Genomic DNA, 21071 nt, shown 5'->3' with positions numbered 1-21071 from the left:
CATATGCCTGGAAAGCATGTAATAACATAAATTTTTATTTATATATCGTATAAGCCTTGTGATTCTCTGTGGTTTACAAAAGAGGGAAAAGCTGACCAGTGTCAGCAAGCTATAATAGGACTCGGGAAGGAGATTAGCAGCAGAGTTACAAAGGTGGTTGACAAGTAAGTATTTGCAAACAGGTAGAAAGAGTAATGACAAGGAGCTGCCATATAATTTGCAATGATTGCTCTCATTAGGGGTTTGCGCTGTGGATCTCTGTTATCCTTTGTTTATAAGTCCCTGATATTCGTGCTTTGATAAGTAATGAGAAATAATGAGTAAATGGGCTTTTATCTCTTTTTTTTTTAGCATACTCTGGTACCCAGGAAATAATCACTCTCTTTCCAAAGTGGATGCTGAGGCTGATGGCTTCATGAATATCACGCTCTGGCTGATCAGACACATGGGGCTTTGATCTTGCTGTCTTCACCATGTCAAAACAGATTGGTTCATTCAAGACTGACTTTCTAATTCTAGCAGTGGACAGTAGGATTTTATTGCTTATAATTCTGGAAATTTATTTATAAATCTCAAGTCATGGTTTTCGATTTTAATATGCTCTTTTCTAATCATTAATTAAACATATTATTCAGCTCATAGTGTGACTTCTTAATGGGATAAGAGACCCAATCAACCATTTTCTTCCCAATCATTTTTTTTCTTAATAAAGTGAGGTTCCAGTGTGCTTGTTCCATAAGATAATACCCATTGTGAGATGTTTTAACTTTATCTTTATTGGAAATCATAATTTGTTATAAAGAAGTTGGACACTAACAACCAGTTATAGCAGTTTAGCTTGTAACTCAGTTAAAATGGGTATGTAATTTTGGGTGCCAGGGATAATATCTATTGATAAATCTAATATTAAATCAGGTAATATCTGGAACTTATTCTGTTGATTAATGCAAAGTCAGTTTGAAATATGAAGAGGTTCCCTCACAGATAAATTCATTTTAACCTCTGTTACACCCATACATCTGGATCCTCCATTTAATGGACTATGTTTTAGCTCTTTATATTTTTTAATTTAGAGTCTTATGGATATTAAAAAACTTATTTTTATATTTGTAACGATATGGGCTAGATCATTTTGGAGCAAAGATATTTATTGCTAGTTTTAATTGGTTCCAGTAAGGATTTGCACTCACATCTTGCCCCAGGTACATAATTTAGATTGTGAGCCCACTAGGGACAGAAAAAGTGCCAGCATAGTATATGTAAATCACTTTGATTATACCCACAGAAAGGTGGGTATAATCCATGACCCTGTACACCTAGATTTCTTTGTTATATTTGCGGTGCATCAAATAAACTGAACCTGAACGTTATGCAGATCCCAGTAAATATTAGCTGGGATCTGCCTAAACTCCAGCAGCTAACACCATTGAGCTAGTCCAGGATATTCATAAGAAGCGCCATCTCCGGATCAGACCTTCGGTCCATCAAGTCCGGCGATCCGCACACGCGGAGGCCCTGCTAGGTATACACCTGGCTTATTTTATATCCAACCATATCTTTATATGCCTCTCTTAAGGAGATATGCATCTAGTTTGCTTTTGAAGCCTAGGACTGTCGATTCCGCAATAATCTCCCCTGGGAGAGTATTCCAGATGTCAACCACTCTCTGTGTGAAGCAGAACTTCCTGATATTAGTCCTGAACTTGCCCCCCCTTAGCTTCATTTCATGTCCTCTTGTCCGTGTCAAATTGGACAATGTAAATAATTCAGTGCTTGCCATTCCATGAGTAGAACCAGCATGGGAAAGAGTGACTGAGGATCACTCCTTCGCTGACTACACCAGTAAACCACAAGGTATGGTAGTCTGGGAGAGGGGAGCTACTCTGTTCATTCTTTATTTTGTGTGTGTGTGTGTTTTTGTATGTGTGCACATAATGTGATTACAAGTTGCAGTTATGATCTTGGTAAAAACAGTGCTGCAATATAATGCTTTTGATTTAAAAAAAAGGTTTAGCAGGAATTTAAGTCTGTAAACTTCAAATGTGGCATAAAGTCAGCCTTTGTAAAAAAGCGCTGTGACTTTCTTTCAGTTTCCATTGACTGAGGGCTATGTGTGCAGAGGCTATTTTGTTTGGAGATAAAACACGGTCATTCATACAGTAAAACCTTGGTTTGTGAGCATAATTCATTCCGAAACCAAGCTTGTAATTCAAAACACTTGTATATCAAAGCAAATTTCTCCATAAAAAATAATGGAAATTCAGACAATTCGTTCCACAACCCAAAAACTTTAATACAAAATGCTGTATGTACTTGTATTGCAAGACCTCGCTTGTTTAGAACAGTCACTAACTACACTCCTGCAGTGTCAGAGAGAGAAGAACCTCAGTTGTGATGATGTGACGCATGTATACTACTGTATGTACTTGTATTACAAGACCTTGCTTGTTTACAACAGTCACTACACTCCCGCAGAGTCAGAAAGAGAAGAACAATCGGCTCAGTTGTGTTGATGTGATAGTGTGTATTTGTGTATTGCAAGACGTTGTTTATCAAGTTAAAATTTAATAAAATGTTTTCCTTGTCTTGCAAAACACTTGCATACTAAGTTACTTGCAATCCAAGGTTTTACTGTATTTAAATTATTATATATATTCTGGCTTAGATATTTTTTGGGTGATTTTAAAGATTTTCCAGGCTCTATTGGGTTTAATGAAGATGCAGTTTTTAAATCAAACTTGTGACATGCAGAAGCTAGATTCTATGAGAGAGAAACCTGTAGTGATTGTTTTCAAGCACAAGTACTGTTCAGCTTACTCGTACAGTAGGGAAATTATAATAATAATAATAATAATAACTTTATTCTTCTATACCGCCACAATCTTGCGACTTCTAGGCGGTTTACAATCAAGAGTGCTGGACATTCAGCGAAATACAATAAGTAGATATTCAGAGGAAATACAGAGATCAGAGACCTCAGGAGGCAATAGTATAGAAATACAATTTGTTGAGCGAAAATGTAATATGTACATTTTAGTAGGTAATGTCTGACAGGACCTGTTGGGGATAAATAGCATCGTAAAGTTACGATAAGATGAAAATAGCAGATTATATTTATAACAGTGCTGTAAGTTCAGGTGGCATAGGGAGGGGGGAGGGAGAGGGAGCGCGGGTCAATTGTTTAGGTATTTCTGGAACAGGTATGTTTTTAAGCGTTTCCTGAATTCCCCGTATGGAGTGGGCGAAAGCAGTTGGTCTAGGTCTTTGCCCCATAGAACTGCTTGGTGAGAGAGAAGGTGTTCGTGGTGTTTTTTCATTTTGCAGCCTCTAACTGGAGGGGAAATGAGTTTTGGGTGTGTGTTTCTCTTGAGTTTGTTATTAGAAAATGCGAAAAGGTCCATTATGTACTTGGTGGTCAGGCCGTATAGTACTTTGAAGCAGAGGCAGGCAAATTTAAACCTTACTCGGGCTTCCGTTGGTCGCCAGTGCAGCTGCCGATAGTAGGGTGTCACGTGGTCGAATTTCTTCAGCCCGAAGATAAGTCTGACCGCAGCATTTTGCATTATTTGGAGACGTCTCATATTCTTTTGTGAGATTGCTAGATAGGCGTTGTTGCAGTAGTCAAGCTGACTCAGTATGAGGGATTGCACTAGGATTCTGAATGTTGACGTATCGAAGTATGATTTAATGGTTCTGAGTTTCCAGAGAGTAAGGAAACCTTTTCTGAATAGGGAATCCACTTGTTCCTTCATTGTTAGGCATTGGTCTAGAATAACACCTAGTATTTTCATGGTGGGCTGAATAGGGTAATTGAGTTTATTGATGCATTGTGGGGTTTTATTGTCAAGCGGGTGAGAGGATGCAACGAAGAATTTTGTTTTTTCTGGGTTGAGCTTGAGCTTGAAATCTGTCATCCATTGTTCCATCTCATTTATGGCATCGGATACCTTGGGAATGGTTTCCGAGATGGAGTTGGCGAATGGGATGATGATCGTAAAGTCATCTGTGTAGCTGAATAGTTTTATTCCTAGTTGGGTTAGTTTCACACCTAATGAGGACATGTAGATATTGAAAAGCAGTGGGGAAAGCGGTGACCCTTGTGGCACTCCGGTTGAGTTGCTCCAGGTGTCGGAGTGTTCATTGTTAAAGCCAACTTGGTAAGAATGAGATGTGAGGAAGCCACGAAACCAGTTTAGTACCTCAGCTCTGATACCAATGGCGTCTAAGCATTGCATCATTTTCTCATGGTCTACCAAGTCGAATGCAGAGCTCATGTCGAATTGCATGATCAGGGCGTTGAGGCCTTTACTAAATAATAGGCGCAGATAGTCTAGGATGGCAGCGATTACTGTCTCCGTACTGAATAGGGTTCTAAAGCCTGATTGAGTTTCATGCAGGAGAGAGAATTGATTAAGGTAGTCCATTAGTTGGGTGTGTACTAGTCCTTCCATGATTTTTACAATGAATGGGATAGATGCTATTGGTCTGTAGTTTGTTATTAGCGCTGAGGATTATTTTCTATTTTTTGGGATGGGGGTTATTATTATGTGGCCGTTGTTAGTGAGGAAAGTCCCATTTTTTAGGTTGTGGGTTAGGTAGTGTAATAGTGATATTTTGAATTCTGGTGGTGACGCTTTCATAATCTCCGGAGGGCACTTATCTAGGATGCAGTGAGATTTAGAGTATTTGTTGTAGAGTTTGGTGTAGGTATTCCATTCTGAATCTAGAAAGGAACTCCAGATCATGTCTGTAGGGTTTCATTGTCATGTGAGTTAGCTATTTGGTAGTTGCTGGGGATGATTGTTACATCGTTATTGCTTATACAGTTATTTTTTAGGTTTATAATTTTGGAATCAAAATATAGAGCTAGGTCCTTCACGGTGGGTAACTTCGTGTTGTGCTCAGGTGTGGTGTAGCGGGTGGTGTCAAATAGGTTTGTGACTATGTTGAATAACTCTTTTGTATTGATTCCTTGTGAACCTTTGCATGATAAGTTAATTTTGGTGGAGTAAAACGCTTTGCGTTTGTCTTATCAGTTGTTTGTAGGTTTTTATGTAGGCTCTCCAATTGTTGCGGTCAATCAGTTCTCCTGTTTTATTCCAAATTCTTTCTAGTCGCCTAGCTGTTTGTTTCGTTTTTAGTAATTCGGCGTCGAACCATTTGTTGTGTTTGTTTGCATTGCTTTTGCTTTTATGTAAGGGGGCGATTTTATCTAGGATGGATGTGCTGGTTGTGTTCCAGTGTTCCCAGAAATCTATTCCTTCCTCTATTACTGTATGCGGTTCGTATTCTGACCAGTATTCTTCTGGATTAATATAACCTCTTGTTTGATGATCTTTTTTTATTATCGGACGTGTTTTAGATTTTCGGTGTGACCAGATCAGCTTAAAATAATAGGTGAAGTGGTCGGACCAGATGTCGTGCTGCCAGGTGCCTTCAGTCAGAGAGATGATTGGGTCAAGGTTTTCCTTTGTGGACATGGCAACTAGGTCTAAATGATGGCCATTTTCGTGAGTTTGGGTATGGGGATGTTGTAGTTGAGTAGAGTTAGGAAGTTTTTAAGCTCTAGTGCGTCTGTGTTGTTCTCTTCGTCTAGGTGTAAATTTTTGTCCCCTGTGAAGATGTTGTAGTTGGGGCTGATAGAATTGTGCAGGACGAATTCGCAGAAGTCTTCTTTGGCTTTGGGCCAGCTTTTAGGCGGGATGTAGAATAGTATGCTGGATAAGGATTCTTCTAGCTGGGTATTATTGATTTTACAGGCTAGGATTTCTATGTTGTCGGTCATTTTAGAATCTAGAAGTTCGAACTCGAATCCTTCTTTAAGGATTATGGCTAATCCTCCTCCTTTTTTTCCTGTGCGGTTTAACGTAAGGATTTTGAAATTGTTTGGTAGAAGATCAGATATAATAGGATCATCTTCTGATAGTAACCAAGTTTCAGTTAGAAAGAGGCAGGCTATTTGTTTGCTGGTGATCCAGTCATTTATGAGGAATGCCTTGTTTCTAACAGATCTGGTATTAAGATATGCACATGGGATGGAGGTGGTTGCAGCATTTACTGTTGAGTTAGTGGTTTTGATGATTTTTATTTCCCTTGTTCTTTTTTTAAGGGTATGGTGGTGTCTTTTTTTATACGAGATTACATTAATATGATTTGTAGTGTCTTCTTGCAGGTTGGTGATGTAGGGGAAGGATAGAACAGGGTGGTGGATGGATTGTAATTGAGGTAGAGAGAGTAAACGTCTTTGATGTTACCGCTTATTAGGTAGATCAGTAGGATTAGTAGGAGATTCATGATTGGGAGGTAGATTGAGTATTCCTGAAGTCCTGAGGCAGGGGAAGATTTTGTTTCCCTAGAATTTTTTTATTTTTTTATTTTTTTTTGGTGACCCGGGAGAGGAAGATGCTCAAGGAGACCTGGCTGGCTGATCCAGGTGGGATTAGTTCTTAGGAGGTCCAGGTAGTAGCGACTAATAATTGGGCATGTTTCTAATAGATATTCCTGCGACTCATTAATGTGTCACTTGCAGTTGACTCTTGTGGTTGATCAGATGCTACTAATACATTCGACTAACATATGCAACTAACTTGTACATGCATCTAACAATTATATATGCGCTTAACAGTTACTTTGTGCCTAATAGTTATACATGCGACTAATAGTTGTTCATGCAATTAACAGTCCCTGATAGTTAAGAGTGTGGCTAACAGTTATTCATGTGGTTAACAGATGGAGGGTATGTGTATCTAACAATTATACTTGGTTGCTAGGCGGATCTTTAGGAGGGCCTATAGGGAGTCCTAGTTCAAGTGACTAATAATTGCGCGTGTATATAGCAACTATTCATGCAGCTTAACAGTTAGGCTTGCCTCTGACAGTTAATTATGTCTCTAATGGTTGTTTATGCTACTAGCGTTTAATTAGGCACCTAACAGTTATAAATGTATGGAAGAACTGGCAATTATAATTTGGCCTTAAAGAGGGAAACTTAGCTGACAGTCTGTAGTAGATGAGGACGCTTCTCCAGGGCGCTTCACCAGGACGCTTCACAAAGGCACGTGCTAAGGCGCACGCGCCTTTGCCGTGCACCTTAGCCGCGCACCGAACGGCGGCACGCCGTTGACGCGGCGGTCTATTCAGCAACCCCTCTGGTTCGGGAAAGGGGCAGCGCGGTGCTCGCGTGGCTCTCTAGGGCTGGTTCACGAAGAAATGGCTGGTCCTGTGCAGTCCCATCGGGAGGGGGGAGGAGCGGAGAACGCTCCCACGCCGGCAACCCTCCCTATCTGCTCCTGGGTCCAGCGATGTGGCCAAAGTGAGATTCAAACGAAAAACAAGAAATAAACAGAAACTAACAGAAAAACGGGTGCTGAGAGATTTCCTGAGCCTTCCAACTGGTTCAGTGTAGTCTCGTCGGGTGGGGGGAGGGGCGGAGTGTGCTCCCACGCCGGCAAGCCTCCCTGCCTGGGTCCAGTGATGAAATTTCTATATTAGAGAATAATTTAAGAAATGTATTGCTCTGGATTGTAATTTTTCAATGCATATAGTCCTTACATTCATTAACATCAATGTACTTTTTTGTTGTTGGGTAGTTTGACCACAAAATTGTTTTAATTGTGCAACACCATAATATTTCTACTTCTGGCTGGACTCTGATTTGGAAGTAGAAGCTCTGAGTGATGATAATCTTTGCTCCTGGCAATCTCCTCCTGCCATTTCTCCTTGGCTTCTTTCATTCTCTTAGTCAAAAGTTTGGCATACTCCGATGCCTCTTCCTTGTTCTTCTGTGTGCACTGCTTCTTCAGAGCATAGCATCTGTGCTTATGCTGTAATACTCGAGGAGTCACCAGGCACTGAATCTTAGGAGTCTTGGTTCTGGATTTCTTGTCTTCCTTGTTCAGGGGCTTCCTCACAACATATTGCTGGACAACATCATCATCTTTGGACAAGTTCAACAGCTTGCGGATTCTGCTGGCCTTCTTAGGACCAAGGTGGCGAGGGACAGTGTTGTCAATCAGTCCTGGAGTATCCTTTTCCCCTTTCCTGACGATAACCAATTTGAGGACACTTAGGTTAGCATCAATGATGTAGCCATGGACAGACTTGAGCTTGCGTTCTCCTGGGACAATAACAGGAGTGGCCCTTGCTGAGCAGCAGCCGGACCCGCCCATGGGTCAGTACTTTTTGCTTCATAGGAAAGCCCTGCTTGTCATTCCCACTGCTGATTCGGACAACATATCCCTTCCATTCCTTGCCCAAAGGATCAGCAGAGACCTCGATGGCCATGCGCTTCTCAAAGAAAGTTTGCAGTTTCCACTCATCGTCAACTTCAATGAGCTACTGACAACCAGTGGCTGGGAAAGAGATGTTTAGCTTCATTCTCACTGAACAGCTCACCTAGACTGTGCCGCAGGAAAATGTACTTTTTTATTCTGGATTGTGCATCAGACTGGTATAATGTCTGCAGTATAAACCAGTGTCTGGATTAGTTTAATATATTTTTTATTTATTTATATCCTTTTACAATTTATCAACAAGCATTACAGTCTTGAAAAAGATCAGAATATCCAAAAAGGGAAAAATTTAACATATATATATACAGTATATATATGTTAAATTTTTCCCTTTTTGGATATTCTGATCTTTTTCAAGACTGTAATGCTTGTTGATAAATTGTACATATATATATATATATATATATGTTAAATTTTTCCCTTTTTGGATATATATACTATTCAGTCCACAAAATTTGGAATCAAGAAAGGAAATAAATTTCAACCGAACAAAAATAGAGTAACGGCAATGGATATCCACCCTACAGCCGATAGTCCATTGATGAATGACCTGTCTAAGAAACCAACCCTTCTTTTGGCCCTAAAAATCTAATAACTGTTTTGGCTCAAAGAAAAGGAAATTTTTATTTTGATAAGAAATGAAACATTTTGCTGGAAATTTAAGCAAAAAAATAGCCCCAAGGGCCAGGGCTCTTGGCCGCAAAGCCAAGAATTCCTTTCTATGCCTCTGGGTTTTCAGAGCTAGGTCTGTAAAAATTCTAACATTTGAGCCCAAAAGTTTGTCATTTATATGATGGCAATATAAGTGTAAAACATGTTCTCTATCACTTTCCAAGGCTAGAGTCGATAAAAGAATGGTTCTATCCGTACCTCAAGAGAACTTTCTAGAAATAAAGACAGATCAACATTATCTTTAGATTTTTCATTAGGAGTAAATTCCCCTTGAGGTCTCCTAAGATCCAGGTAATAAGCCCTAACAATTGGAGGTAAATTTTCCAATGGGATGGCTAGGACTTCTCAAAAAGTATTTTCTCACCATCTCCACTGGACAGATGTCGGGACATTTAGGAAAGTTCAAAAATCTTAAGTTATTTTTCCTGAGTGAGTTTTCAAAATTTTCCAACTTGCGGGAAATTTGTTTAATATATTTTAGTAAAAATTTATATCATGCTTGTCTTTAATCAGTTTTATAACTAAGTACAGAACGGAAAATATCTCATTGCTACTTTCTCTTCTTACTTGTGCACAGTCTAGGTAAGCATAAAAAGTGGATAATCAAGATTTTTTTTTCACACATCCTCAAAAGGTTCCTGTCTCCAAGAATATTTAACTACATTTGTGTTGACTTGGAAACCTAAACGTGCCAGACTTGTTGAGAAAAATTCTTCTTGAAATTACTCTTCCACTTGTCAGCCAGTGCTTGCAATTCCTGAAACTGGAGGGTAATAATCAGCAAAGACCTCCACAGAATCACAGGGAGATTCTGCTCCTACTTTTAACCTCAGTAGTGTAGTGCAGGATTAAGGAAACATGGACACACACACCTTCTAGCACAGAAATAAAGTTTCTTCTAAAGTCCTGAGACCTCTCCCCCATCTCTCACCTTTCAAACTGCCAGAGATTTCAGTCTCCCAAGCATTTGGACACTATCAGCAAAGACCTCTACAGATAGTCCATACAAGCAAATCCTGCTCTAGCCTAGGCCATCCCACCCTACCCCTCAACCCATCCAACTCTTGGGTCACATTACATTTATACTACTGTGCATTTCTCTTATCAAAGCTCCACTTGTTTCTAACTATAGGAAATCTCCACTAATTAAATCTCCTACTTTCAAGTCTCTCATTAGCCCTCTTGACTATCGCAGACTCAGTCTTACTCTATACTTAGAAACCAACCAAGAGACCAAAGAAAATAAAAATATATAAATATACATGTAGGTTGGAGGGGACCCTCTGTAGTATACCAGTATCACCAGTCATACTAAAACAGATAACTAAGATAGCCTTAAGAATATTACAACAAAGATACATACCAAGGCTTTGTAACCCAAGCCTGGCTACCACAATCCTTATAACTACATTGCCTTGATAATACCAATGCCACAGTCCACAGTCTCTGCTCTCCTATTTCATACTGATTGCTCTCCTAGCCAGCTTATTCCTCCATCCTAGACATCACAGGCCAGGGGTAGATATGGTGACCCAAGTCACCTTCTCTACAGCAAATCCTTAGCACACAGATCCTGCTACCTTAGGCCTATCCCCACCACCACCCCCTCACCCACATCCAAAAAACTCAAAATCGCACTAGCAAATGCAAGGTCCGTAAACAACAAAAATATTATACTAAATGATCTCGCAGACAATAACTGAGACATCTTCCTAATTACCGATATCTGGCTTAAAGACAATGACAGAGCTACCTTGGGTATGCTTTGCCCACCAGGGTACCAAGTGCTAGCTTGCTCATGCGCCAGCACTAGAGGTGGAGGTGTAGCTGCTATCATTGTCTATTCTCAACCCAAGATTGATAGAAGCCATCACATTAGACACGCTAGAGTGCCTCATCTTCTCAGTGGGTCACAACAGAGATCTAACCTTCACCTTGATATACAGAGCACTGCACTCTCCAATGGCCATCCTAGGTGACCTACTACCCATCTTTTGCATTCTGGTCATCACATACAACCAGGTCATCATACTTGGAGACTTTAACTTTGCAAGCTACCCAAACGAGACCAGATCTCTGGCAGATTTCATCAGCTCTCACTCACCTCCAGCAAATGGTCCCCTCACAGACACACTCAGCAGGGCTATCAACTTGGAAGATCTCTCTACAGACCTTTCCAACCTAGTGGGAACATTAAAACCCAATTCTGAATCTGTTGACAATGCTGCCATGGACTTGCATACTGAGGTAAAAACCCTATACGAAGGGCTAGCACTAGTCAAAGAAATCAAATACTACCCCCACAAATACTCTTCCCCCTGTTTTACTGACGACTTAAGAACCAAGAAAAGAGAGCTAAGGAAAGTGGAAAGGATATGGTACAAATCCAGGCTTAACAGTGACAGGTCCAAATAGAAGGAACAGCATGAAGTATATAAAAAAGCCATCCTAGAGGCTAAAAAAATATACTACTCCCAACAACTATTAAAGACACCCCAATAGATCAACAAATCTTTTTAAACTAACAAAAAAGATACAACATCACAAGGAGACAACCGATGCCTTAACACTGAACTTGACAGCGAAACGCTATTGGAATACTTTGCTGACAAAGTAGACAAAATAAAGTCTCACCTCAACTACGCCATATTCTAGACATCCTCCTCACTTGACTCAGACAAGATAATTAAAACTACAACTGGGTACCTAACTCACTTCGAGACTGTCTCCCATGTTGACATCGCCAAAATACTAGATATTATTCACCCTTCTGGCTCCATGCTAGACCCCTGTCCATAACACCTCCTAGTAGCTGTGAAAGACATCTTTGTAGACTCTATCCTTCTTCTCATCAACACCTCTCTACAAACAGGCTTAGTGCCCACAAACTGGAAGTCAGCAGTCATCAGACTAATCTTGAAAAAATCCACAGTCGATCCTAACATGCCCAACATAAGAACATAAGCAATGCCTCCACTGGGTCAGTCCTGAGGTCCATCGTGCCCAGCAGTCCTCTCACGCGGCGGCCCAACAGGTCCAGGACCTGTACAGTAGCCCTCTGTCTATACTCATCTATCCCTTTTTCCAGCAGGAAATTGTCCAATCCTTTCTTGAACTCCAGTACCGTACTCTGTCCTATTACACCCTCTGAAAGCGCATTCCAGGTGTCCACCACACGCTGGGTAAAGAAAAACTTCCTAGCATTCGTTTTGAATCTATTCCCTTCCAACTTTTCCGAATTCCCTCTTGTTCTTTTATGTTTTGAAAGTTAGAATAATCTGTCCCTCTCTACTCTCTGTATGCCCTTCATGATCTTGTAGATCTCTATCATGTCTCCTCTGAGTCTCCACTTTTCCAGGGAGAAGAGCCCCAGTCTCTCCAATCTTTCACTGTATGAAAGGTTTTCCATGCCCTTAATCATTCGTGTCGCTCTCCTCTGGACCCTCTCAAGTATTTAAACAACCAAGAAAAAGAGAGAAAAAATTAGTATACAAATAAAAAGGGCAAAAACTAGTCGAATCAAAAATAAGCCCCTCATTTGCTTGGGTTTCATCCTGAATTCAAAGAACGTCCCAGATTTGCTTTTAAACGTGGCAAAAATCTGGGTGAACGACTCAAGCACCAGGCAAATGCCACTGCCCCCAATACTATTTTGGGTCACACCCCTTGCCATCAGTGCAAATACTGTTAATATTCTATGACTATTGATAAAGTTCTTATTCCTAATTCTAACAGATATTTCTTCCTACATCATCAAACTGACTGTAATTCCACCCAGGTGGTGTATGGTATTGTTTGTCCCTGTCAGAAAGTATACATTGGCCAGACTAAGAGAGCTGTAAAATCTCGTATTGCTGAACATTTGAGTTGCATCAGAACATGTAAAGCTGAGGCCCCGTTGGTTGACCATTGGTCTCAACACAATCATTTGGTCTCTGACCTCCGTTTCTGTGTACTCAAACGCATGGCAGCTCCCGCTGGTGGTGACATCTCTCGTTTGCTCACGTATCATGAGCAAAAACTAATTTTTGCCTGGCAGACTGTTATCCCTAATGGTCTGAACAGGGAAATAGAATGGCTGACTTTGAATTAATGTTTTCATGTATTGTTGTGTATCCCTGCCTGTCATGTTCTTGTTGATTCTTTTTGTGCCATTGATTTGATCTGTGGACTCCTGTTTAGCTTTGATCCAGTTCTGGCTTTTCTTTTAACTTTTCAGCTGCTCCCTGGTGCTGTTCTGGTGCCTCATGTATGGCACCACCTTAATTACTAGTCTTGTCAGCTGTTTCTTGTCTTGCTTAGGATATTTAAATGCATTTGTAGCTCCCTGTCGTCACTACGTTCGCATGGCGACGGCGAGTCTTATCTCTGATGAGCCATGCTTTGACTTCCTGCCCGGTAGGTTTGCTTTTCATCTGTTTGCTTTTTTGTTCTTTAACTTGCTTTTTTGCTTTTTTGTTTTTTGTTTTCTTTCTTTTGTTTTTTGACTTGTTGGCTAGCTCATATTTACTCTTTGGTTCTAGTGACGTTTCTTCCTTTTGAAAAAGAAAGCTTGAAACACGGCCTGTGTCAAGGAAGGAGGAAGAATAAGTTAAGAAGAATGTTCATGACTCTGATTTAGAACTGTTGCTCGTGGGCTTCTAGACTGTGAACTTCTGGTGTATCCGTGGTGGTCCCTTACCTTACGTCAAAGACTTTAGTATACAGGATTTTCAGTCCTAGGATTCTAAGGACTTTGTTTCTTTCTTTGGTTCTTTTTTTTTGACTTGCTTTGCTTTCAGGACATTTACTTTAAACTTTTTTTTGTTGATTTTGCCTGAACTTGTTTTCACTTTTTACCTGATTGAACTCTTTATTTTTGCACGACATTTTCACTTGATTGTTAGGTGACCCTTTCATGTGCTTTTTCTGCTTGTGTTTGCTCTGTATGTAACTGTTATTGAATATAATCGTTTTTGCATCTTTTAAGCTGTTATGCTACCATACATGTTTGTTTTATACATTTAAAATTGTATCTATTCATTCTACTATTGATGCTTTTGTTTCTGAGCACTTTTCTTGGTTTATATAGATGATATTTTCTAGATTTAATAGTGTTCAAAGGGTGGAAACTTTTGCTATTGGGATCCCTTTTTCATTCATGATCATGAAGCTTACAATTTTTGCTAGTGGGGCTTGAGTCTTTTATATATCTTTATACTGATTTTATAATAGTCTTATTAAGTTAATGATACTTTTCATATTATAATATTTCTGAAATAAATAAAGTTTTGTAAATTGTTTATAAGTCTATTTCTGACATTTTATACTTTTTTGCTTTTCCATATTTATTATTATATTATTTTGACATTATTGAATGTGAGGGGCTTATTTTTGATCCCTCTCAAGTATTGCCATATCCTTCTTAAGGTACGGTGACCAATACTGAACACAGTACTCCAGGTGCGGGCGCACCATTGCCTGATACAACAGCAACTTTAGACCTGTCTCCAACCTACCCTTCATCTCCAAGATCCTGGGAAAAAACAGTACTAAATCAACTACACTCCTTCATCGACACTTTCCAGCCGGGATTCAGGAAATTCCACATTACAGAAACCGTTCTTTTCAACATCATCAGTGACTACTAGAAGCTCATGGATAAGGGTAATGGTATCCTACTGGTTCTGCTGGATCTCAGCACGACATTCAACACTATTGACCATCCTCTCCTCATTGCGCAGCTCTCTGAAATTGGAATCCGAGATGCATCTTAATGATGATTCACCTCCTTCCTGAATAATAGATCTCAAAGCATATTGTTCAATGATGTGCTATCGAAACCAATCAAATATGGTATTCCACAAGGGGCTGTTATTCAATCTCTACATTAGACCTGTTCTAGACATAGCTCGCAAATATAAAATACAGATTCACTCCATCATGGATGACATCCAACTGTACCTACCACTAGGAGAAAACTGACTCCCAGATCACGAAACTCCTAAACTGCCTCTCGGAAATCAAAATCTGGATGTCTGTCAACAAATTACAACTAAACGCCTCCAAAACGGATCTCCCTTTTATCCGCAAAGAACACTGCGACCGCACCCATCCCTCACTATGCTGGGACTCGACTACCATAACTGCAAAAGACCAAGCATACAGCCTAGGAATATTCCATGACTCCAACCTATCACTTTCAACCATATCTCTCAGGTGGTATCTTCCTCATTCTGCTACCTGCGATAACTGCAGAAAATAAGGAACTACTTTTCTGAATCTGACTTCACCCAACTACTCTATGCCTTATTCCTCTCCTGCGTGAACTACTGCAACAGTCTCGTGGCAAAGGACATACTACCACCGTACGTCTCCAACATGTACAAAATATGGCAATCGGACTACTAAAAAACCTTCATGCTCGCGACCCTGTCTCCTAAGCTCCATCGTCAGCTCACTGGCTGCCCGTAGCCAAATGTGTCTTTGAGGACCTGATGCACAACATGACTATATGACAACCAAGCTTCCTCAATACGTGCTGAACAAGTCCCTCCGCTCCCAGGATGAAATACACCTCAAAATGCCCCCTGGTCGTGTCCTTCAACTGTAAACTGCCAAATGACATTCTTACTCCCACTTCATACTGAGCCATTGGAGTTGACTGCCCCGCAGATCAGATCCCTTGAAGGAAACTTCAACTTTAGGAAAGCAATAAAAACATACCTCTCCACCTATCTCATCTGTCACGACTGATGGATCAAAAAGAAATATATATTGGTACTAGATCCTCAGTATATGTCATGTTAGGATAAAACTTGTATCGAAACATCTTGAACTGTAACTATAGCAAATTTAACCTGCAAACTGTGTATTATGTATGTTGATATTAGATCCCTAGTATGTATCGAGTTAGGATAAAAACTTGTTCTGTAACTATAGTAAATTGTAACCTGTAATATTATATATGTTAACCTGTAACCCATTCTGAGCCCTTTGAGGAAAATGTGATAGAAAACAAATTAAATAAATAAAATAGGTTTAGCAGAGGGCTGCTGGTAGCCAGAAAGTTGTGCTTTGTCCCTGTTTTTCCCTCCCTCCCCCTTCCTTCTGCCCACCTGTAGAAGTCCCCATGGGGTCTATCTTATAATCCCTGGTATTCTAGGACTGCAACCAGGCAAGAGTGATCCCTAGTTTCTCCTGCCTATGCTGCTTCTGATCTTAAAATGGCCTCACATGTTCTACCATGAATGTACATAAGAAACGCCTTTGCCGGATCAGACCTAGGTCCATCTAGTCCGGCGATCCGCACATGCGGAGGCCCAGTTAGGTGCTCTTATTGGAGACCCGGATTTCCCGTATCCCCCGATGTGATTTGCAATAAGGTGTGAATCCAACTTGCGCTTGAAACCCAGAACAGTAGTCTCTGCCACAACCTCCTCTGGGAGAGCATTCCAAGCACCTACCACTCGTGTGAAACAGAACTTTCTGACATTTGTCCTGAACCTGCTGCCGCTAGGTAGTGGTTAGAGTGGCTTTTGGGCCTGGGTCCTCCTCTCTAAGGTTCAATAGTCCAACCCCAGGCTACTTAAGATACCTGTGTGCAGCTCAGTCCAGGTGCTGATGTTCTGGAAACAGGAATACGTTTTTATTCTGATCTTTGTGGGGGTGAGACGAGGTCTGTGAACACGGGGGGAGTGTGGGCTGGTCTTTACTTTGTCTCTGCAGTGGTTATCTGGTCACTTTGGATACCTTTTGGCCACTTATACCTGTTTTTACATCGTCTAACTCACAATGTATGTTTCATCTAGGAAGTATCATAAAACATTAGATTATCCCTGCAGGATGACTAAAACTAGGTCTGCCCACATATAGCCCTAACCCCTTTCAGCTCTGGGTGTGCACAGCAGGATTCAGAAGCCTAAAAAGTCATTTTGATTATTGGCACTTGGATGACCTGTCTTTTAGATCGTCCTTGGGCGACTTGGGCAGGTTTTTAGACATGTTTAAGTTTTGATTATGAGCCCCATAGCATTTAGTTTGCTTTCATTAATTGAGGTCCACGTGTGCAGAAGCTGTTTTGCTGGAAATAAAATATGGGCTTTCATTATTTAAATGGTTATATGTATTCTGGCTTGGATACTATTTGGGTGATTCTAAAGAATTTCCAGGCTGGGTATGATGAAGATACAGTATTTTAATCAAACTTGTGGCATGCAGAAGCTAGATTCTATGAGAGAGAACCTGCCATCTTTCTTCCAAAGTAAAATATTGAGATCTTTCAGTCTATGCCTGTATACCTTATGATGTAGACCACCAACTATTTTGGTAGCCTTCCTCTGGACTGACTCCATCCTGTTTATATCTTTTTGAAGGTACAGTCTCCAGAATTGTACATAATATTCTAAATGAGGTCTCATCAGTCTTATACAGAGACATCAATACCTCCTATTTCCTACTGGCCATACCTCTTTTTATGCACCCAAGCATCCTTCTAGCTTTTGCCGTTGATTGATTTGGTCCTATACAAGTAGGACGATCAATGTGCCGGTAACATAAGTAGGATGATTGATTATGCCTTAATTATGCTGGTATTAATAACGCTGTATTGTAACACCGCTACAGCAGCCCCTGTAACTCTGTATAGGGCCCATGTATTGTAACACCTCGCAGAAGCTCTTTGTATCTCTGTATTATAACACTGTATTATAACTGTAACTCTGTATTATAACACCTCCACAGAAGTTCAAGTATTGTAACACCTTTTACAGAAGCTCATGCAAACCGCTCTGAATTGACATCCCAGTCATTAATAGCGGTATAGACGCTAACAATAAACTAAACCTTAAGATCATCACATTGTAAGCATTTTAGTATTGAGAAATGGGTTGTCTACATGGCCTGACTAAGCCAGGGAACTGGAATACAGAATTTCAGAAATGTTAGCACTCTGGTATAAGAAATCTATATTTTTCTATAGTTATCTGTATTCCCAAAGATTTAAATCCAAACCCCCTGTGCAAATAGGATTTCTGACAAGCAAATAAACCAGGCTCTTTGTTGGCAAAATAGAATATTTATATTGCAAGTGGCAAATAATAATGATCAGAAAGTGCAAATTGACTGTGACTTTATGAGAGGGTGCTGAAAAGTTCTCAGCCCAACCAACTTTTAAATTCTGAACGTTATTTTGCCACTGTAGCTGAAAATAGTGTTTTACTTTGCAAAGTGCCAATTTGCAGAATGGTAATGCTATGTTTTGACATTGTTTTAGATCATTGAACCATGAAATGTTGAATTTTCAAGTGTGGAACTCCGAGCTGTCATGAAGTACCTATTCCTGCAGAAGAAAACTCCAAAGGAAATCCATGAATGTATAATGCAAACATAGTGACAAATGCCCATCATACTCCACAGTGGTGTGCAAACTTTCAGCGTGGAAATGTTTAGATTGATGATGCAGCAAGCTCTGGGAGCTCTGTCACCACCTGAAATTGTTGACCATGTCCATGACCTAATTTTAGCAAATCGGCAAATATCAGCTAAAACTATTGCTGAGACACTACAGATATCCAGGGAATGTGTTGGTGGATAATCTATGAGCAGCTGGGTATGCAGAAGCTGTGAACCATGTTGGTGCCCAAATGTTGGAATGCTGACAAGAAATGTCATCGCATGGACTTCCAAGTTGATTTTGCAGCATTTTCAGTGAACTGGTGCCAACCTTTTAGAAAGACTAATTACTGTTGATGAAACATGGTTACACCACTATGATCCTGAGACAATGGTGGCACTCAGGTTCTCCAAGGCCAAGGAAATTTAAGACCACAGTGTTTTGGGATCAGAAAGGTGTAATGACTGACTATCTTCCAAGTGGCCATACAGTTAATGCAGTAGCTTGCTATGCTGTTTATAGGAGTCATTGAAATAAAAAAGGAGAGGGAAGCTGCAGAAAGGAGTTCTCTTTTTCCAAGACAATAAAAACAAGAGAAAAAGGAAGCCGATATGGTTCTCCAACCTAGTGGCTGAGAAAATAAAGGCGAAAGAGTTGGCGTTCATGAAATATAAAAAAACCCAAGAAGAGGAGAGCAGAAAGGACTACAGGGTGAAACTGAAAGAAGCCAAGAGAGAGATACGTTTGGCGAAGGCACAGGCGGAAGAACAAATGGCTAAAAATGTAAAAAAGGGAGATAAAAATTTTTTCAGATATATTATTGAAAGGAGGAAGATAAAAAATGGAATTGCTAGGCTAAAAGATGCTGGGAACAAATATGTGGAGAGTGATGAGGAGAAAGCAAATGTGCTAAACAAATACTTCTGTTCTGTGTTCACAGAAGAAAATCCTGGAGAAGGACCGAGATTGTCTGGCAAAGTTACACGAGAAAATGGAGTAGATTCTGCGCCGTTCACGGAGGAGGGTGTTTATGAGCAACTTGAAAAACTGAAGGTGGACAAAGCGATGGGACCAGACGGGATCCATCCCAGGATACTAAGGGAGCTCAGAGAGGTTCTGGCGAGTCCTTGTTCAACAAATCTCTGGAGACGGGAGTGATTCCTGGGGATTGGAGGAGAGCGGATGTGGTCCCTATTCATAAAAGTGGTCACAGGGATGAAGCAGGAAAACTACAGGCCGGTGAGCCTCACTTCAGTTGTTGGAAAAATAATGGAAGTGTTGCTGAAAGAAAGGATAGTGAATTTCCTTGAATCTAATGGGTTACAGGATCCGAGGCAACATGGCTTTACAAAAGGTAAATCGTGCCAAACGAACCTGATTGAATTTTTTGATTGGGTGACCAGAGAGTTGGATCGAGGACATATGCTAGATGTAATTTACTTGGATTTCAGCAAAGCCTTTGATACAGTTCCTCATAGGAGGCTGTTGAACAAACTTGAAGGGCTGAAGTTAGGACCCAAAGTGGTGAACTGGGTCAGAAACTGGCTGTCGGACAGACGCCAGAGGGTGGTGGTTAATGGAAGTCGCTCGAAGGAAGGAAAGATGACTAGTGGAGTCCCTCAGGGTTCGGTGCTGGGGCCAATCCTGTTCAATATGTATGTAAGTGACATTGCTGAAGGGTTAGAAGGAAAAGTGTGCCTTTTTGCAGATGATACCAAGATTTGTAACAGAGTAGACACCGAAGAGGGAGTGGAAAATATGAAAAAGGATCTGCAAAAGTTAGAGGAATGGTCTAATGCCTGGAAACTAAAATTCAATGCAAAGAAATGCAGAGTAATGCATTTGGGGATTAATAATAGGAAGGAACCGTATATGCTGGGAGGAGAGAAGCTGATATGCACGGACGGGGAGAGGGACCTTGGGGTGATAGTGTCCGAAGATCTAAAGGCGAAAAAACAGTGTGACAAGGCAGTGGCTGCTGCCAGAAGGATTCTGGGCTGTATAAAGAGATGCGTAGTCAGTAGAAGGAAGAAGGTGTTGATGCCCCTGTACAGGTCATTGGTGAGGCCCCACTTGGAGTATTGTGTTCAGTTTTGGAGACCGTATCTGGCGAAAGACGTAAGAAGACTTGAGGCGGTCCAGAGGAGGGCGACGAAAATGATAGGAGGCTTGCGCCAGAAGACGTATGAGGAGAGACTGGAAGCCCTGAATATGTATACCCTAGAGGAAAGGAGAGACAGGGGAGATATGATTCAGACGTTCAAATACTTAAAGGGTATTAACGTAGAACAAAATCTTTTCCAGAGAAAGGAAAATGGTAAAACCAGAGGACATAATTTGAGGTTGAGGGGTGGTAGATTCAGGGGCAATGTTAGGAAATTCTACTTTACGGAGAGGGTGGTAGATGCCTGGAATGCGCTCCCGAGAGAGGTGGTGGAGAGTAAAACTGTGACTGAGTTCAAAGAAGCGTGGGATGAACACAGAAGATTTAGAATCAGAAAATAATATTAAAGATTGAACTAGGCCAGTTACTGGGCAGACTTGTATGGTCTGTGTGTGTGCATGGCCGTTTGGAGGAGGATGGGCAGGGGAGGGCTTCAATGGCTGGGAAGGTGTAGATGGGCTGGAGTAAGTCTTAACAGAGATTTCGGCAGTTGGAACCCAAGCACAGTACCGGGTAAAGCTTTGGATTTTCGCCCAGAAATAGCTAAGAAGGAAAAAAAAAAAATTTAAAT

At 40.7% G+C, this 21071-nt stretch overlaps 1 protein-coding gene and 1 pseudogene across 1 annotated transcript in view; one reads left to right on the top strand and one right to left on the bottom strand.

Annotated features, from left to right (window-relative positions):
* Positions 1–1116, top strand: part of LOC117351462 (acylamino-acid-releasing enzyme-like) — a 252705-nt gene extending 251589 nt beyond the window's left edge. Inside the window, 1 exon segment of the mRNA XM_033926761.1 lies at positions 352–1116. Coding sequence (XP_033782652.1) covers positions 352–457 — 106 coding nt within the window. The 3' untranslated portion in view covers positions 458–1116.
* A 6516-nt stretch (positions 1117–7632) lies between these two features.
* LOC117351464 lies at positions 7633–8476 on the bottom strand (annotated as a pseudogene).
* Between the last annotated feature and the right edge of the window lie 12595 nt (positions 8477–21071).

The sequence above is a fragment of the Geotrypetes seraphini genome, chromosome 17, assembly GCF_902459505.1.
Source record: "Geotrypetes seraphini chromosome 17, aGeoSer1.1, whole genome shotgun sequence".
Classification (NCBI taxonomy): Eukaryota; Metazoa; Chordata; class Amphibia; order Gymnophiona; family Dermophiidae; genus Geotrypetes; species Geotrypetes seraphini.
The sequence above is the reverse complement of the archived record's forward strand: the minus strand, read 5'-3'. Positions and strand labels throughout refer to the sequence as shown.